Below are 18,479 nucleotides of genomic sequence, written 5' to 3'. Positions count from 1 at the left end.
CCACTTGAAGGACGGTCTTTTAAGAGCAGCGCATTACGCAAAGAAGTCTGCTCGTTAGCCTAAGTGCCTTTGAAGAAATCACGCGGGTATCGTGCCCAGTAACAATTACGGCTGCAGCGTCTGAAGGGCAGGGCTGACGGCGTGTTCTCCAGCCCACGCTGTAAAGCCTGGTTATTAAGGAAGGCTGTGGTGGTTTGCCAACCTACTGAGACGTAGCCGCCGCTCCGGTGCTTGCATTCTCTCGTTGCTCGAATCAGCTCTCCAGAGCAGACAGGTGTGATGGAGGCCGGACACTTTGCTGGTATAAATGAGCTAAATTAATAGGTAAACCCAGCATTAAAAACTTGCGCTCGTATTAAAAAATACTCCCTCTTGCTGGGGAGTGGCAGGCAGTAAGGCAGCAAGCAGGGCGCTTGCTCGTGAGCCCCCAAGGGCTTGCTGCCCGAGAGCCGTCACAATTTCCCCACGTAAGAATCCACAAGAGCCCTGGGGGCATTCGGTGCACATAGAATGGGAATGATTATCCAGCTTACTTCCTGAAACCTACTTTTCCTTCTTTTTTTAACCTTTTTTTCCAATTATCTAAATGAACAGGGTTTAAAAAAAGAAATCAGCTGACATACCTTTGGGGGCTGTATCTAGCAATTCACCAGTGAGGACTTTGCATGTTAATGGAGGATGATATTAAATATAGTGGCAAGAGAGTGTCAGAAACCTTTGCTGATAAAAATGCAGCTGGGTGACGTTTAAATGAATTCAATCTGTAAATACTTACAAAGCATTATTTGAAAGACCTTCCTAAATAGGATGCCTAGATGTTCAAACGAAGGCAGAAATAATTAATAGGTGCAAAAATAGAGGCCTAGTTTGAGGTGCTGTTATTTTGGCATCGCTAATTACAGCACTGCCTTAATGATTTGTTGCTGGGATGGGTTGAGGGAATAGCTAGCTGCAGGGGCTGGATGCAAAACCCAGTCGCATCTTCGGGAAGGCGGTCGGGTGCCGTGGGCCGGGTGTGACATCTGCTGGGGGTGACCCATTTCCAGCTGAAATGCCCTTTTCTTCAAGTCCTGTGAGTCCAGGCAGCTCCAGGCCCTTCCCTGAGAGGAAAGCTTGTGGGGGGCCGGGGGGGGCTGCGCCTCGGGGTGGCTGAAGCAGGGTCAGTCCGGAGCTCCTGTGGAGAAACAAGGAAATTGGTTGTCAGAAATGCTCAAAACAGGCGTGTTTCAAGCAGTGTTCGCCTCTGGCTGCCCCTCGCGGCAGTGGAACGGCGGCCCTGAGGGGGGAACGGCGGCGCTGAGGGGAAAATGGCGGCGCTGGGGAGGGGGTCGTCACGCTGTGACGGGGGGAGCGGCGGCCCTGAGCGGGAAATGGTGGCCCTGAGGGGGGGAGTCACGCTGTGACGGGGGGAGCGGCGGCCCTGAGCGAGAAATGGTGGCCCTGAGGGGGGGAGTCACGCTGTGAGGGGGAACGGCGACCCCGGCGGAGGCCTCGCGCCGGAGCGGGAAGCCGCCGCCCTGAAGGGCGGAACGGGGCCGTCGGGCCGGGGCTGCGCGCCCTGGGCCGGCCCGGAACGGCGCTGCCCCGGAACGCGGCGTGCGGCTCCGCCGGGCCCGGCCGGTGGCTGCGCCGCGCGGCACCGTCCCGCCGCCGCCTTCCTGTGCTCGCCCCGCTCGCCGCCGCTCCGCCCGGCCTGGCCATGCTGCGGCCGGAGCCCCTCTGCCTCCTCCTCCTCCTCCTGCACCTCGGCCGTGTGACCTCCCCCGCTCCTCCGGCCACCCTCCGCCCGCTCAACAGCACGGAGACTACGCGGGCCGCCGCGGGTAACGGGACGCAGCCGACCCCGGCGCCGCCGGGATCGCGGGGACTGCCGGGGTCGGGGCTGCCGGTGCTGAAGCGGACGGTGTATGTGCTGAGCGCCCTCTCGGCGCTGGCCGCGCTTTATTTCCTCCTGCGGGCGTTCCGGTGAGTGCGGGCCGGCCCGGTCCGCCCGGCCCGGAGCCGTGACCCTGCCTGCCCCGGGCCCGGGTCGCCCCCCGCGCCCGGCCCTGGGGCTGCGCCCCTGCCTGCCCGGATCCCCCCAGCGGGGCCCGGGGCTGCGCCCCAGCCTGCCCGGATCCCCCCAGCGGGGCCCGGGGCTGCGCCCCTGCCTGCCCGGATCCCCCCAGCGGGGCCCGGGGCTGCGCCCCAGCCTGCCCGGATCCCCCCAGCGGGGCCCGGGGCTGCGCCCCTGCCTGCCCGGATCCCCCCAGCGGGGCCCGGGGCTGCGCCCCAGCCTGCCCGGATCCCCCCAGCGGGGCCCGGGGCTGCGCCCCAGCCTGCCCGGATCCCCCCAGCGGGGCCCGGGGCTGCGTCCCTGCCTGCCCGGATCCCCCCGCCCGGGCCCGGGGCTGCGCCCCAGCCTGCCCGGATCCCCCCGCCCGGGCCCCGGGCTGCGCCCCTGCCTGCCCGGATCCCCCCGCCCGGGCCCGGGGCTGCGCCCCAGCCTGCCCGGATCCCCCCGCCCGGGCCCCGGGCTGCGCCCCTGCCTGCCCGGATCCCTCCTCCCTCCTGCCAGGCCCAAACTGTGCTTCCCCGTGCATCCCTCTGGCAGCAACTGGGAAAGCTGCTGTAAATTCACGCCCCTGTTAATTACATAAGGTAACTGATGTAATGTAAAAGCCCTAAACGTCTGCCAGTCCCACTTGTTTTGCCCTTTGGCTCGTCAAGGCCCCATCTCCGTGCAAACCTGTCGTGCGACAGCATGCTCACTCTGCGCTCTCTTGTCCCTCAGCCCTAGGTCAGAGGGACCCAAAAATGAGCGCAAAACTCATTTCAGGTTGAAAAAACCTCAACGGAAGAAATACGGCCTCCTGGCGAATTACGATGAGAACATAGAGATGGCCTCGTTCGACAGCGATGAGGACACGGTGTTTGAAACAAGAAATCTGCGGCGGTAAGTGGGGATTTTGTGTGTTCCTCTTTTCCTTCTGCAGGGTTAAGACTCCTTTTCTAAAGACGTGGGAGCTTTGGCACAGACCCAATAACCAGATCTGCATAAATTAAACTTCCGTGTGTGGCCTCTCTGTGTTGGCACACAGACTTTATCTCGCCTTTCTTTGTTTTCTGGCCGAGCGCGGCAGAGGACGTACCCGGTCTGTTTGGAGCGCTACTTTGTGCCTTGTGCTTAGCAGGCCCGGGGGAGGGAGGGGCGGCCCTCGCGGCCAGCCTGAGCCTCCCTGTATTAGACGGGAAGACAAAACCTCCCGTTTTTTTCAGTTTAGGAATTGCTCCCAAATCGCAAGGCAGCTAAACTCACGGTCCCACTGGGGCATCCGTTCCTGCTTTCCCGGCGATGTGCTTTCATGCCGCGGATCACACACGTTTGGTTTCTCTGGAGGATGTTTATCTGAAGCTGAGGAGGAGTGTTACCTCGGCCGTAGCTCGCTGGGCGGCCTCTCAGCTCCCCCAGCTGTTTTGAGGTCGGTAGTGATCTGTCACATTGTACGTGCTCACTCTGACGCCGGGTGTCTTCTTTTTTCCAGATGATTTGGGACCAGTGGCACGAACCGCACAGACTGACCAAGGGTGTGCAAGAATCACCTTACCAGTGCTCAAGTTTTATTTTTTTATAATTGCTTGTAATGACTATTAATCAACAGTACAAACGCTTCCATAGCTGGGGCAGGGGAAAGGGGACCAACCCTGTGTTCTTCACGCGCGTCTTTGGGGACAGGTGGAGCTCCAAGCTAAATGATGCCGCACTGGGTGCTGTTAACTGCGCAGGGAGATGCTGAGGAAAACGTAACTCCTGGATGAATGCTCAGCATTTGAAATCTTACCGCGCTGGACTCGAGTGCTGCAGCTGTGTCTGCCGGTCCGTCAGGATTTTGTAGGTGCTCAGTCCCTCTGTACTGGCGGCGGCACTCAGCTCGAAGTGTCGAAGGTGGATTCCTTCGGCAGGCTGCTCGTCTTTCCTTCTTGCAGCGTCGGGTTCTTTAGGAAGCGTCTCTGCAGCCAGCTGTGGTCTGGCAGGGGCTGGGAGCTCTGGTTGTCTGTTACAGCAGCGGTGGGGGTGGGTGGGGGTGTGTTACTGCAGACAGAGAATAGCTTTGGAAGTGAGTTAAATGCATCAGTGTTCTCATCGGCCCAGGGTTAGGGTTACACGTGGTAATGCAGGTCATCGCACGGATTCACAGAGCAAAGACGGGTTTACAAAAGAAAGGTGCCACGTCGCCCCAGGGAGCATCTCTCCAAAAGAGCGATCGGTGTGTGAGGGGCTGCGAGTGGTCACGCTGTTCTGCCCAGCTCCCGTGGCGTGTTCGCCAGAAAAACGTGTGACATCCGCCAGGGCTTCTGGGTCGCGAGCTGCTGGCTCTGAGGTCACCTGAGGAAGAGCCGGAGCGCTGCCGTTTGAGCCGGAGAACCTTAACTGCCAGTGGGATGAGTGACCTGTCTCTGAGCATCTGACGCCTGGAAGAGGAGGACCCAAACCCCTGCGAACTGTGATCCTTAGACTGAGACCTGGCTCAGAAATAATCTCTTCTTAAAGGGTACTGGAATTTCACTCCATTTGCTGGCACTCAAGCTGTGTCCCACTGTCAGCCCAGCAGACCGGGATGTTTCTGTGCAGCCCGTTGCGTTGATAGTTGGGTCCTTATTGTGCAGGACCAAATGTGAATGTGTCGGGGAGTCACCGTTAGGTGGATCCGCTGCTAAAATGGTGAAAACTGCTTGCAAAGCGCTCCTGTTTACCGCACCTTTCAGCCTTGAAGGGAGGGCTCTTACTTGGAAACTGCGGGCAGCGCAGAACTGTGTCCACCCCAAACTGGTAGTGCCTTGGTTAGGAGAATGCAAGGGAGTGAGTTACCCTGCAGGCCAGGGAGCTCCCTGCTTGACCTTACCTTTGAGGTGAAGATTGAGAATGTCATTGGAGTAACGGCTCCTTCCTTTTGGTTAGCAAATCTCTAGATGATAAGGGGACAAAACTGACGCTTCGCAGAAAGAGCAGGGGCAGAAGGGATATCCTTATCAAGTAGCAAGGACAAACGGTTTGGCCCCAAGTCACCTGGGAGCTCCGGGCCTGGCTGCTGCTCCGAAATCCCGCGGCTGAGGGAGTGGTGGGATCCCGGCGCTCACCCGCGCGAGGGGCGGCGTGTCTCAGCGTGGGGAGGGTGAGGTTTCCCGGAGAAACGCCGCCCCAGGTGCTGGCAGCAATGCGTTGCACATGTGCAAAAGATTTTTTAAATATATCTATTTTTAGTAAGGCTGTCCTGTCGACACAGCGCTTGGATGTGCCCTCGTTTCGTATCATTTTTATCCTTTCATGCCTCTCTTAGGTACTTTCTGCCTGTTTGGCTGATGCAGAGATGAAAGCGTTTGCGGCGCTCCTCTGTGAGGGAAGCCGTAATGGCTAAATCCGGCCGTTGCTGCCCCGTGGGTGATCAGAGAGCTGGTTGGTTTGATTCGTGGGACCGTATCTTCCTTGATCCTGCTTAGGCTGGCAGGCCTGTGCGCATGCTGGTGCCTTGCTCTGGCTCTTCAGCTCCCTCTGCAAGGTTGTCCCTTGCATTGTGCCGAAGCCGAGGGAGCCTGTCTGCATTTCAGTCCGCCGACACCCCCTGGCTCAGCGTTGTGAATGACGTGTTCGTTGGCCTGTCTTTATCCGAGGCGATTAACGCGATCGTTCTTTAGGCTTAAAGAGGAGACCTCAAGCCTCAAGGTCCTGCCAGGAAAACAATTTTGATAGAATTTGGTTTTGCTGTGACAGGTATTTAGAATTTGAGCAGGGGAAGGTGTGGAGGGGCACAGCCAGAGCACGTAACGAGGTCTCTGTTCGGGTGCTACGTAGGCAAGTGGTGGCTGAGCTGGAGGCCCGGAGGGTGCGCCAGCCCCATACCTCTGACCACGTAAATGTTTTCAGAGTCCTCCCTCCAGCCCCCTCTAAAGGAGTGGGTTTCATCGCGTGGAGAACGGAAAGGTGGAACGGGAGCGTAGCGTTGCTGCCACTTTCATTCTGATCCTGTTCTGGCTAGGGACAGGTTTGAGCTGTAGCCGGTGGCCCTGTGTGGGTAGTTCCATCCTCCCCGAGGCATCCTGCGTCTCGGAAGCAGCCCGTGGTCGGGGTTTGCCCTTCGCAGGCCAAGCCCTTACGTTCCCGCTCCGTTCTAAACCGTTAAGGGCGTCTTCTGGGAGGAGAAAACAAAAGATGCTGATGACAGGCCTGAGACTCCTTCGAGGACAAATCTGCTGCTCGGCGCAGCTTTTACTGGTCTCCATTTCTTCTGGAAGAATAAAATCGGAGCTCTTGCGGCGGGGTCTCCTCACAGCGGTGGAACGGTGCCCCCGCGGGCAGTCGGCACGAGGCCAGCGCAGGCCTTCTGGGGGCCGGTCGTGCTAATAGTAGGGGCTTTCAGAGCCTGGCATTACGTCTCCATAATGAGAGAGCAGTTCAGTAGTTACTTCAGCTATAGTTTTAGTTACTTTACGCATATCTGATACCCTCGGTGATAGCCTAGTAGGTCTCTTTGCAACAGAACTTGTAGTAGTTTTTCAGAACAGGTGTAAATAGACGGATGCACGCAGATGCAGGAGGGCTCCGAGCGCTCCGGTCTGGGGGCTGCGCTTTATGAGGAGCGTGCGTCTGCCCCGGGGCAGGCTGATGCCTCGCCAGCTCCTGCTGCACTTTTCTTCCTCCAGAGCGAATCGGGGCGTTAGCGGGAGGCGCTGCGGGCTCCGGCCGCTCCGTGCCGAAAGGCTGCCGGAGGTGGTGGGCGCAGGGCGCCGAGGGCCCAGCGCGGTTCCCCGCGGTGCCACGCGGTCGCCGGCCCGCGCGCGTCACGGGTGGCCGCTGCGGAGTTCGCCCGGAACAATCGCTCTTGTTTAAGCCAAAGCCTAGTTTCAAAAGTTTACATAATTGCCTCTCTGATCTTCTTGGAGGGCTGCATCGAGTGCTCTGCTGTTGGCATTGAGCTGCGAGGCAAACCGCCTGGAACCGCCTGCTGAGGTTAATGAGGGTGACCGAGAGCCACGTGAGCACCAGCTCTCCGCCGTTCATAGTGCGCTGCTGTTCCGTTTCGCTCGTCCGTGTGCCTGGAACGGGATCCGCAGCGCTGCAGCGTGGGGAGGTGGGCCGGTGGTCGGAGCAGGTTGCCAAGAAGTCGATAAAACAGCGCTTGAGTGCGTTGTGCCGTCTGCGCTCCCACAAACGGAGGAGCTCCTCTTTCGCCCTCCTGCTTGAATTGTCGATTTATTTTTAGACGGCAACCAGTCCTGTACTGATCGATTCCTTTACTTCTGTTTACAGCATCCCCCCTCCACTGTACCTTCAAACGAATGAAATAAAGCGTTCCGTTTCACCCGATGCCGCCGTGGTGCGGTGCTCGGCCGCCGGCGCCGTTCTGCGGGGCCGCCTCACGGGGCTGCCGAGCCGCTGAGCCGACGGGACGGTGCTTGCTGCAGCCTGGCCGTGCTCTGCTCGGCTGTAGTTACGCTGTCAGCCCTCCTGTGTTAGACCCACGCTCCTCTCACTGCCTGGCGCTCGCCTTCACCCGTCATCTCGGGGTTTGTGTCAATTTTCTAGAGTCTCCTCTCTTTCCTTTCTCCCTGTTCTTACCTTAATCCATTTTCTTGCACGGAAGACTAGGTAAAATCCCCGCGAGGGCGGCCCCAGCCTCTCCGCAACAGAAGAACCCGGTTACGTTTTGCGGATTTGGGAGTGGGGAAGGAGAGGCCGGCCCCTGGGTGGGATGTCCTGGCTCCTCGGCGCCAAGAATTAAAGCCTGAACAAAACCAAGGCTGTTCCCTGGTACTGACACCTGCTTTTCATTCGTCTTGCAGAGGAGGGTGGGCGTGCGTAGATTAGCGGCGCTGAAGAAAGGAGAAGCCAAGTTCCTGCTCTCGTGGTGGCGTCCCGGTGTCCTGTGCCCGCTTCTCCTGGCGCCCGGCACAGCCTGGGGGGGAAGAGGCTTCCCTTTGCTCCGTGGTTTAACCCCGTCGCTGGTAGGAGGCTTCTGTGGAGGGCAGCCGGTGCTGGGGCCAGGCAGGAGAGGGGCCGGTGAGCAGGGCAACCCTGTAGGTGGCACTCACAGACCGAACATGCCGGCTGATGGGGCGCTGGCAGCACCTGGTGAAGCTGAAAATCAATCCTGATGCCTTAAAAAGGCAAGTCTTGGCTCGAGCAGGCGCCTGGGGTTGAGGTGGAAGCGCCCTCCCTCTCGGGCTGTGTCTCTTGGCTTCGGGGTGGGGGAGCAGCGGGTTTTGGGTGGCTCCTGGGGAGCTGTTTGCCTGCTCCCAGCTGTGGGTGGTGCTCCCACCCCTGGCTTTACCTCGGCCGGATTTAACCTAGCCCTGTCAGTACTCGTTTGCAAAGGCTTTCACGATTCTGGGACAGGCAAAGTTCTAAGATACCCTAATTTGGTCGAGTTAAGCTGCAGGCTGCCGGCTCGCACGGGAGCTCGTGAGCGCGAGGAGGGAAGGGCTTGTCTGAGCAGGGCACACGGTTACCTTGGCCTGGTCCGAGGCTTGGCATAACCCTGCGCAGGACTAAAGCCCGGCCTAGAGTTTGCTCCCTTGTCGTTCACGTCGCGTTTCCCAGCCCGTGTGCCTCCAGGAAGCGCGGCGTGGGAGAAGCCAGCCCTGCCGCGCGGCGGCCTTCGGCGGGCGCCTGGCTTTCCCCGGGGAGCGTGCTGCGCGACGCCCACCGCCGTGCCTCGTGAACCGACGGAGAGCCTTCGCGGGGGCGGGGGGCACCCTGCCTTCAGGCCCTGGCCGGTGTTAGATGCTGGGAGCTGCGACGGGATGCAAACGCAGCGCGTGCTCGTTTTCAGGCGCGGGGGAGCGGTAGCCCCCCGTTAGCGCTACCGGACGTGGCCCGTGCGTGCTGGGTGAGCTGCAGATGTGTCGTCCTGCGCACCCTTCTCCCGGCCCTGTTCTCCCTCTGCGCTGTGCTGTGAGCCGGGGCCCCCGCCTCCGCCGGGGAGAGGCTCCCGCGGAGGTCTCCAGCTGGGATTCCAGCCACAGGCACAAGCTGGCGGCACGGATCTGCTCCGAATTTATTTTAAACTCAAGGTAAAGCGCTCTTGATGCTTTGGATGCACATTCCCTCCCTCGAAGTGGGAGGTGCGGGCTGTTTGCTGAGTGCCGGTAAGCTCTTTGGATTGCAGCAGCCTGTTCGCTGCCGCAGCGTCGTACCTCGCCGCCGTGCTCCGTGGAGTGCGGAGTAACCTCTGCGGCAGGGCTCGGGGGGAGGAGCCGCCTCTTGCCTTTCCGCTGGCGTGGAAGAGCGCTTGCCTTGCTCTCTGTACTCAGACCTGGGTTTTAATGGGGGTTCGTGTATAAAGTTGGGGTTTTTTGGGGGGTGGAGGGGGTGTGGACGAGAGTCCGCAGGTTTTCCAGCCGTTGTATAGGAGCGGAGATGGTCCGAGCCCCTCCAGTCACCCCGGGGAGGAAAAAAGATAGGGTTTCACTGTGAGCAGAGGGTTCCTGGATTTCAGAGCCCTTTGCCAAGGAGGTGTATTCCCCCAGCGCTGCAGAGACGCTCAGGTGTAAGAGGCGGCGTTGCCTGTGTTGGCAGAGCCCCGTCCCCTGGGTGAGGGGCCTTCCAGCGCCCTGGTACCGGTGTCACCGTGGGCGCACGGGCTTCTGACGGTGGCCGGGCGCGCTGTCAGGCAGCGAGAGGCAGCCCTCTGAGCGAGGACGCGAGCGGAGCTGCGGGAGGACGCCGCGGGCGGTTTACTCAGCTCGTTGCTAACACCCTGGCTCGGTGGCTCTGGGGACGCCGGGGGCGGCCGTGCCTCTCGGAGGTGCCACCGCCACGCGTGGCTGCCCTCGCGCCTTTGCCTCTGCGTTGCGGGAGGCGCCGGCAGCGCCCCTCGCCTCTGGGCACCCTTCGCAGGGGGCACCTGGGGTACTTTTTCTCGCCAAAATGCCGCAAACGAGGTGGTAGGCTCCATCCTGCAGCGCGCCGCGGGTACCGGGGCCGCTCCGAAGCTGCGGCTCCGCGGCTGTTGCGGGACAGGGGCTGCGCGTTGGGAAGGCGGCTGGAAAGGCTTGGAAACCTGCTGTAGAGCCTCCTCTGATGTCTTTTCTGTTCCACTCGACAAAGCTCCTCTACACAGCTAGCAGGATTCTTCTGTGTAAAAATTTAGCTTGACTTAGTTGGCTTTTTGTCCGAGTCCTCCTTCTGATCTTTATTTTCTTCCCTTACACGACGGAAAGGTGACTGGAAGCGGCTCTTCAGCCACAAAAGCCTTTCCTTTAGAAACGTCCGTTGTTTTTGTTTTAAAAATTTCTATAAGGGGGCTTTGCAGGGGAGAACGGAGACGCGCTCTCTTTTCAAGTTACGCTGGGGAATAAAAGTATAAAGGAAAGAAATGATCGTAACTGCACTGGCGGTGGGACAATATTTCTCTTTTTGAGCAGCAGAGCTAATTGAAGAAGGAATTCACACAACAATTTTTGCAATCTAAGGACGAGTAAACATGAAAGGGGATGCTGTGCCTCTGGTGCATGCTAATGCGCGACCGCGCGCGTGGAAGGGAGAAGGTGTCCCTAAAATTAAATTTGAGCTGAACGCCTCAGACGTCGCACTTCATTTATTTCCTCTTTCCGTTGCCAGATCAAAGGCGCGAGCTAAAGCCCACGTCCGAGGGTTCCCGTTGAGAGGGTGAAGCTTCGAAGCACCTACGAGATCGAACCGCTGGAGGACGGGGATGTCGGGTGATGGTTGGTGGAAGCGCTCCCACGGGCTGCGCCACCGCTGTGGAGCTGTACGGACTTTGCTCGCGTCACCAGGGCTGCGTATGGGTGGGGGGATCCCCCCGCCCGTGCAGGGGTGCTTGCGGGCGACGACCGGCTGCTTTGCCATCTCTGGGACGGAGGCAGACGCGGGGCTGACGTGTTAGAGCGCGTCGCCCCGTTCCCGGTAGCGGCTCCCTGGGGGTGAAGGGGTCGGTACCGTCGCTCCCAGTGCCGGCAAATCGAACCGAAACGGCATCGAAGTTGTGTGCGAGCGTCCGGTCGCATCGGGTGGTGCCTCCCCGCTGCCTCGCCTGCTGGGGGCTTCCCCCTCCGGCGCGCTCCCCTGCTGGCGTGCGGCAGCGCGCAGCGACCGCCGCCGCCGGCTCTCGGGGATCCCCTTGCTCTCTTTGCGATGCCAGTGATGCCCCCGTCTGCTGGCGAACAGGAGCCGGGAAGTGGAAGTGCTGAGATGTGCAGGTTTTCCAGCGAGAAGAGAGCATTATGTTGGCCGTGCTCGGCCCCCCGCAGGGCACCGGCTGGTCTGTCCTTTTCTGTGCGCGGTGAAACTGGGAGGTTTCCCTTGGAAAGGATTCCAGCCTTCGTCTGAAACAGCTGAGTGGCGGAGCCTTTACTGCATCCCTGATGTGCTGCTAGTATGTTCTGGCGGTTAATTACTCCTGCTCTTTTAGGGAGAAAAACCTCACGTACTTAAAATAATCCTAATCGTTTGGTGGTTCGAGCTGAGGGCGCACTAGCCCCTCTCTCTGACAGAGGTCGTGTAAATACGGTTTCTGATAGTGAAAAACCTGATGGGCGTTAACGCCGCGACCAGCAGTTGGGGTTCTTGAGCCTTTGCGGGGGCTCCGCGGTGCTGCTGCACCTCCAAACCCCCAGGCAGGGCTGCGGGGTGGTGCGTCCTGGCACTGCCTCGCAGCGCTGCCTCCTCCAGGGACATCCCGGCCGAGGTCGACTCCTCCAAGAAATGCGATTTCCAGCTCTCCCTGCCCGGCGCAGCCCTGCCCGTGACCCACGCGGCGCTTTGGCCCAGCCGCCGCCCGTGGGTCCCAGCCCGGGAGCATCAGGGCACCCCCGACGGGCCGCCTGGCCCTACCTTGTCCGTTTGGGCGTCGTGGGCGTCGCGTCCAAACCCTCTGCCTCGGCTCCACGCGGGCCGGAGGCGGCCTGCCGAAAGCCCCGGCGGCCCCGGGGAGCGCTTCCCCACGGGGTGTTTCCCTGCAGGGGCGGAGGGTTTGCTGCGGCACCAGGGGAGTCTCGGGGGAGATGAGAACCGTGGCAGCGTGGCGGCCGCTGTGTGCGGCCGAGGGCACAGCGGGGCCCGGGGGCGCGGTGGCTCCAGTTCCCAGGTACCGCCGGGGTATATTCTGATCTCTTTCTTTTTTTTTTTTTTGGCCGGTGTTATTTTAATCTGCTTTTCTCTGACATCAAACTCCTCTTTCTAAAGAATGCAGAGAGGGATTAGGTTTGTGCCCTTTGTGATACACGGCAAAGGTTTGAGGTACTGCTTTTTTTCCTTTCAGAAGTGGAGGTTTTTATCCATTTTATAACTTTAGCTTCTCCACAGTCACCGTTTTGGCTTCTCCACTGGCTTGGATGAGTGCGCCGAGGGCGTTCTCCGTGTTTATTAGAGGAAGGGAGGACCATGTGTCCTTAACGAAGGCTCCCGCTCCTTTCCCACATGCGCGTGCAGGTGTTAAAGGGTGGCTCAGGATTTTTTCGGGGAAGTGCGGTTCAAAGCAAGCTAACTCTCCTCCCCCTTCTGAAGCTGGCAGGAACGTCCCCGTTGCCTCATCGGCTTCAGGTCGAGGTGTTCCTCGGGCACCGCTTCCACCCACGGTGGCTTCGCGGGGGGCTGCGCAGGCAGAGGTGGCCCTTTCCCTCCGGAGCATGTGCTTTTCCACATAGGAAATAACATGTAGAGAACCTTTTTTAAAAAAAAAAACGAAGGGAGGATTAAGGCAGAGCGGGAGCCGATGTGCCAGAGGGCATCCAGGGAAGCGGGGGCACATCAGAGACCCAAGCCGGGTCCTTGGGCCTCAGCCCGTGCCTGCCCCGCCACCGCTCTTCTTCCCTGCTCTTTGGCTGCCTTCAGCGTCTTCTGGGATAACCGGGGCCTGGATTTGCATCCTCTTCAGCGAGGCAGTTTCAGGCGATTTCGGGGGAAGCGGAGCTGCCGCGTGCTCCTCGTCCGCCTCCCCGTCCCCTCCGCTTCCACAGGCCCCCTCTTCACGGCTGAAGATGTTTTCCTCCCCCTTCCTCCATCCGTGCGCGCTCCTTGCAGAGGCTCTTTGCTCTCCTCGCTTTCCCACAGCTCAGAGCCCTTCTCCCAGCTTCAAAAGGTTTCCTAATTACCCTAATGAGGTCAGGAGAGACCAAACACTCCTGCGACTTAAAGCAGGGGTCGGGGGGGTTCGGAAGGGGGGAAATATCTCGGCTCACGCCTACACCGACGTGTCTGCGGGGAGGTGGCGTCGCTACCTCCGCTCCTTCTCCCCCCCCTTCCCATCTCAAGCAGCAAAAAAAGAAAACGTGGACAGAAGGTCTCAAACGTATCAAACAGCTTTTAAAAAGAAATTCCTTTTGCCTGTCAAAAGAACAAACAGATACACCAAAAACCGTCAGAATTAGCGTCGGAGTAATTGCAGAAGCTCTCCAAGGTTAATGCTCCATTAGCGAACAGCTCTCGTGCAGCTAAAAGCCAGGACGAGACAGGTTGTCAAAGGCTTGCTGGAGATTAAAGAGCTGCGCTCCCAGCCTAAACTCTCTCGTGGATGTTGTTGGGGAGGGGGGGGTGTTTGCGGGGCGACGGTAACGCCAGCCGCGGCATCGACGGGGAGCTGCGACCCCGAGCTGGAGGAAGGGTTTTCGGGCCTCGGCGAGCTCCCTGCTCCCCGGGGCCGGGGGCTTTGCTCTCCTTTAAATGCTCCACAAACCCCTTAGCCCCTTTAGGCCAAGCGTAAAAGCCAGGCCGGAGGGCAGCGCCCGCCGCGAGCCCGCAGGCGGCCTGGTACGGGCCCAGGGGGGCTGGCCTGCTTTGCTCCAAGCCGGGGGGGCGCAGGGTCCCCGGGGGGGCGCGGGGTCCCCGGAGGCGTGCGGGGTCCCCAGAGGGGTGCAGGGTCCCTGGAGAGGCACAGGGTCCCCGGAGAGGCACAGGGTCCCTGGAGAGGCACGGGGTCCCTGGAGAGGCACGGGGTCCCCGGAGAGGCACGGGGTCCCTGGAGAGGCACAGGGTCCCCGGAGAGGCACGGGGTCCCTGGAGAGGCACGGGGTCCCTGGAGAGGCACGGGGTCCCTGGAGAGGCACGGGGTCCCCGGAGAGGCACGGGGTCCCTGGAGAGGCACGGGGTCCCCGGAGAGGCGTGGGGGTCCCCAGGGGGGCACAGGGTCCCTGGAGGGGTGCGGGGTCCCCAGGGGGGCACGGGGTCCCTGGAGAGGCGTGGGGTCCCCGGAGAGGCACAGGGTCCCTGGAGAGGCACGGGGTCCCCGGAGAGGCGTGGGGTCCCCAGGGGGGCACAGGGTCCCTGGAGGGGTGCGGGGTCCCCAGGGGGGCACGGGGTCCCTGGAGAGGCGTGGGGTCCCCGGAGAGGCACAGGGTCCCTGGAGAGGCACGGGGTCCCCAGGGGGGCACGGGGTCCCCGGAGAGGCACAGGGTCCCCGGGGGGGCACAGGGTCCCTGGAGAGGCACAGGGTCCCCAGGGGGGCACGGGGTCCCCGGAGCGGCGTGGGGTCCCCGGGGGGGCACGGGGTCCCTGGAGAGGCGTGGGGTCCCCGGAGAGGCACCGGGTCCTCGGGGGGGCACAGAGTTCCTGGAGGGGTGCGGAGTCCCCAGGGAGGCACAGGGTCCCCGGGGGGGCACGGGGTCCCTGGAGGGGTGTGGGGTCCCCGGGGGGGCACAGGATCCCCGGGGGGGCGCGGGGCGCTGGAGGCCCTGGCGCTTCACACGTTCGTCCTGCCTGGGCTCCAGCTGGCGCGGCGGCACCCGCAGCGAGCGGGGCACCGGTTTTAAATTGCACTGGGGCCTGATTCCATCCCCCGGGTCCGTGTAAGGCTCGTTCAAATAGAGTTAACCTTGGTTTATCTTTTTTTTTTGGCGTGGAAGAAAGAAGGACTGTTCCTAACTTCCAGTGGGGCAGCACCGCCTGCGCCCCAAATGCCGCCCCGGGTCGGGGCTGATCTAACAGCGCCGGGGAAGACGCAGTAGCCGCTACGGGATCACCTTTTCACGTGGGCCTGGGTTTTCAGCGTTTTCCCGGCAAGGCAGTGACCTTTCGCACCGCATGTGGGTCTGAGCTCCGGTTTTTTACTCCTTATAAAGCGGAGCTTTGTCGACGAGCGTTTTCCCCGCGGCGAAGGCGCATTTAGAGAGTCGAGCGAGGCAGTTACGCTCGCGCAGCCTTGGGAGTGCCGCGCCGAGGACCAGCCCCCGCCATTCCCATCGCAACTTCCCTGCGCGGAAAGAAACGCCCGCTCAGAGGGAGCCAGCGGGTTCCCGCTGCCGTTCTTGGTCTGACTGCGGGCGAGGCTGGCGCGACCAACTTCTTTCTCAGGGCTGGCGCTGCCCTAAAGCTGCTACGACGGTGTTATGACGGTGCCCGAGATCCCTGCCGGGATCAGGGCTTTGTTACGCGGGATGCTCCGCGCGCAGGTGCCCGGAGCGGGACCCCGCGCCGCAGCGTGGCAGCCTCGGCGGAAAAGGCTGATGAGAGAGCGGAAAAGGCGAGGGAAGAAATCGATGGGAGGCCGGGCCGGAACCCGCAGGGGCAGCGGCACCCCCCCGGCGCGGGTCGGGGGTCCCGGGCCCCACGGCGGGACCTGCGCGGCCACGGGCTGCCTCTGAGGTCGGCTTGGGGGAGGCGAGTTCTGAGCTGCTCGCGGGGGGCCGGCGGGAGAGGCCTCTTGACGCGCGCAGCCGTGAGCAGGGGAAACGGACGATGTCATAACTAGAGAATTAAACCTTTCTTGTTCTTTCCTTTTCCCATCCTGGTATAATTTGCCATGATTAGACCCGGGGTGCAGCGCAACCAGCCGACGCGAGTCGTCTACACAAGAGCAAAACAGGACCCCCGCTCAGACCCTGTCTCTTTACTAAGTCGATTTGCATTCATAATCTTCATTTGCCGTTATTATTTTTTCCCCCTTGTGCTTAGTGAGTGGTATTAGCATAAAGTCCCTTTTTTCTTGTTTTCTATTCACGCTCAAGGTCAGAGACTTAGTGAGACACCGACAAAAACAATCTCTTCCTCACCCTCTTTTAATTCTTCGCAGAAACATGTCCTGGGGATTTTAACATGACAATTGCTGGAAAAAAGGGGCGGGGGGAGACCTGAACAGAGCCCTTTCTGAGCGGCCCAAAGGAGAGATGCAAATCCAGGAGAAGGAGGGAAGGGGGAAACGGGTCTCGGAGCAGCACCGGGGCTGCCTCGTGTCTCCCAAGTGGGAAAGCTACCCAGGCGATGGCACGGGCGGCTTGCCTGCCGCTGCCTTTGGGCTGCTCCGCCGGGTCCCTCGCGCGGTTCAGGCCCGGGGACCCCAGCGACAGCCCTGGCCCGGGGACCCCCCAAGCGGCGTGCCGGGGCCCGCTGCCGCCGGGGCCCGCTGCCGCCGGGGCACTGCGCGTGGCTCCGCTCGCCGCGCGTGGCTCCGCGTCGCCCCCGGCCGCCTTCGCGGGGGGGAGCGGTGCTTCCCTGGAGGGGGTTCTCCAGCTGATCCGGCGTCTTGTTCCAAAGCCCCGCAGCCGTAGGGGCGCCCCGTTTGGGGCTGCGGGGACGGGCCGTGCGCCGCAGTGGGGAGCGGGGGCTCCTGGGGCCGATGGCGGAGCCAGGAACGGGGCAGGGATCTGGCAGAGAAAGCCCCAGACCCTCTCATTCCTGCTGTGCGCTTTGCCAGGTGAAGGCGACCCACCCGCTGCTTCCTCCCCGTCTGAGCCAGGAGCAGAGCTCCAGGGCGCCGGCGTCGATCCCAGGCTGAGCCGTTGGGGACAAGGAGAACAGCCGAGTCCGGCTTCACCACGGTTTAGAAGATTAAAGGAGGAAGGGGAAAAGAACCTCAGCCGACCGAGGGGCTGGCGTGGGGCGGCCGTGCCAGGCCGCTTCTTCTGAGCCCCTCCATCGGGCGCCGCGGCGTGGGTGAAACCGGGCGCGGAGGGGAAAATCCCCCTTCAGGGCCCGGGGTGTTTGTGGGTTGCCCTCGGTCTCGGCAGGGAGGGGGAGCGGGGAACTGGCTCCGCTTTCCGTGCTCGAGCTGCGATGGTTTTCACGTGTATAAAACCACGTGAATCTGGGGTCTCGGGCGTGAGCTGAGGCGGCTGCTTCCTTGGGGGCCTGGCTGGGGTCGCCGACGGCCCAAACGCTCCTGAGCGACCCGGCCGGGAACAGGGAGGGATCGGCTTCAGGGGCCGTGCAACACCCGAAGGCCGGGCTGGAGACGGGGCTGGAAGGGCGGGCGACAGCTGAGGGACGGACGTTGCCCGGCGCTGCGCAGAAATAGGTCTTATTTTACAGAATTGGTAGGTTGCCTTTTTTCCTGAATGTGCTTCGGGGCTTCCAGCGCTCGGATGCAACGTGAGTGTTTTCGTGGCCCTTTAATGCTTCACTGAACGGTTTGAGGTGCTGCCTCTTAATGCCCCAGTAAAGCACGGGATGCTCTAGAGCGGAAAGAGCACGTGGGGGGAAGGAGGGTGGTGGGAAAAGAGAGAAAAGGAGACTGTGAGGAGGGGCAAAACCGGGGAGAAGTCATCTTTTTCCCCTTCCCTCCCTGCACGTACCCAGCGCCTGCTATTGTGGGTGCTGAGGGTCCCCCCCGGCCTCCGCTGCTCCTCCAGCGAGGCGCCGTGCTTCGCTCGCCCTTTCCCAGCCCGTCCCGGGCTCTGCCCGGCAGCCGGTGGGCACGCTGCGGGGGGAGACGGTGGTCCCTGGGCCGCTGGAGCGAGGCACGGGCCGTGGCTCTGCTCGGGACCCCGCGAGGGGATGCCGGGGCTCGGACGCCTGCGTTTTGCCTCGGTGTGGGGTGCGCGGCGGGGCCAGCCCCCACCGGAGAAGCGCCCTGCAGCCCTCGCCGTGGGTCCTGCCTCGCTCTCCTCGGCGCGTGTCTGTTTCCCAAAGAGATGCTAAACCGAGGGAGAGGACGAGGGCAGGGGGAAGAAGAAAGGTTCAAAGTTTTAACCCAACAAGGCAAAGTTTGTGCCTCCTCCCGACCGGCAGCGAGGGGAGTCGCGGGCTCTCCTGTTGTTAATTCAAGCCATTAAATTCCCTGCACTCTGTGTATCCCTCCCCGGCACCGCTCGCCCTGCCCGTTTGATCTGTAAGTACCAAAAGTACCGCCTCGGGCTGCGACATCGGCATCCGCGGTCGCCATAGGAACGGGAGCTGGGGCTCCCCCGCGCCCCGCTCCCCCGGGGCCAGCTCCTGGGGCCGCGCTCTAATGAGCCTCTGAAGTCGGGCTTATCAAGGCCGGGCTACACGGCCCCAAGGCCGGCGTGCTCCGCGCAGGCTGCTGCTAACCTGAAAGGTTGAGTTTTTGTCTGAGCCGGGAAGCGCAAAGGCAGAGGTTATTGGTGTCAAAGAACTTGCAGATCGAGAGGCTAAACTGCTATTACATTTTTCTTAGCAGAGGGGAGTTCAAAACCGGGAGGAGGGAAGGGGAGAGCCTCGGCGGGGAAGGCGCAGGCTCGGAGCCAGCGCCAGTTATTGCCGAGCAGGGTGGGAGGAAGGGGAGGAAGACAATGGAGATGTCTGCGACGGGGAG

The 18,479-nt window shown here is 61.5% G+C and overlaps 1 protein-coding gene across 2 annotated transcripts; it reads left to right on the top strand.

The window, feature by feature from the left end:
• The first annotated feature begins 1,435 nt into the window (after nucleotides 1-1,435).
• On the top strand, nucleotides 1,436-7,342 carry FAM174C (family with sequence similarity 174 member C). Of its 2 annotated transcripts, none has more exons than XM_075077375.1 (3): nucleotides 1,436-1,965; nucleotides 2,819-2,935; nucleotides 3,525-7,342. In XM_075077375.1, the coding sequence occupies exons 1-3, from the start codon at nucleotides 1,700-1,702 to the stop codon at nucleotides 3,526-3,528; spliced, it is 387 nt and encodes a 128-aa protein (XP_074933476.1). In that variant the 5' UTR covers nucleotides 1,436-1,699; the 3' UTR covers nucleotides 3,529-7,342. The 2 variants fall into 2 exon arrangements, with proteins under 2 accessions (XP_074933476.1, XP_074933475.1); XM_075077374.1 differs by having other exon boundaries at nucleotides 1,437-1,965; nucleotides 2,774-2,935.
• Nucleotides 7,343-18,479: the final 11,137 nt, after the last annotated feature.

Source organism: Phalacrocorax aristotelis, chromosome W (genome assembly GCF_949628215.1).
Source record: "Phalacrocorax aristotelis chromosome W, bGulAri2.1, whole genome shotgun sequence".
Taxonomy (NCBI): Eukaryota; Metazoa; Chordata; class Aves; order Suliformes; family Phalacrocoracidae; genus Phalacrocorax; species Phalacrocorax aristotelis.
The sequence above is the reverse complement of the archived record's forward strand: the minus strand, read 5'-3'. Positions and strand labels throughout refer to the sequence as shown.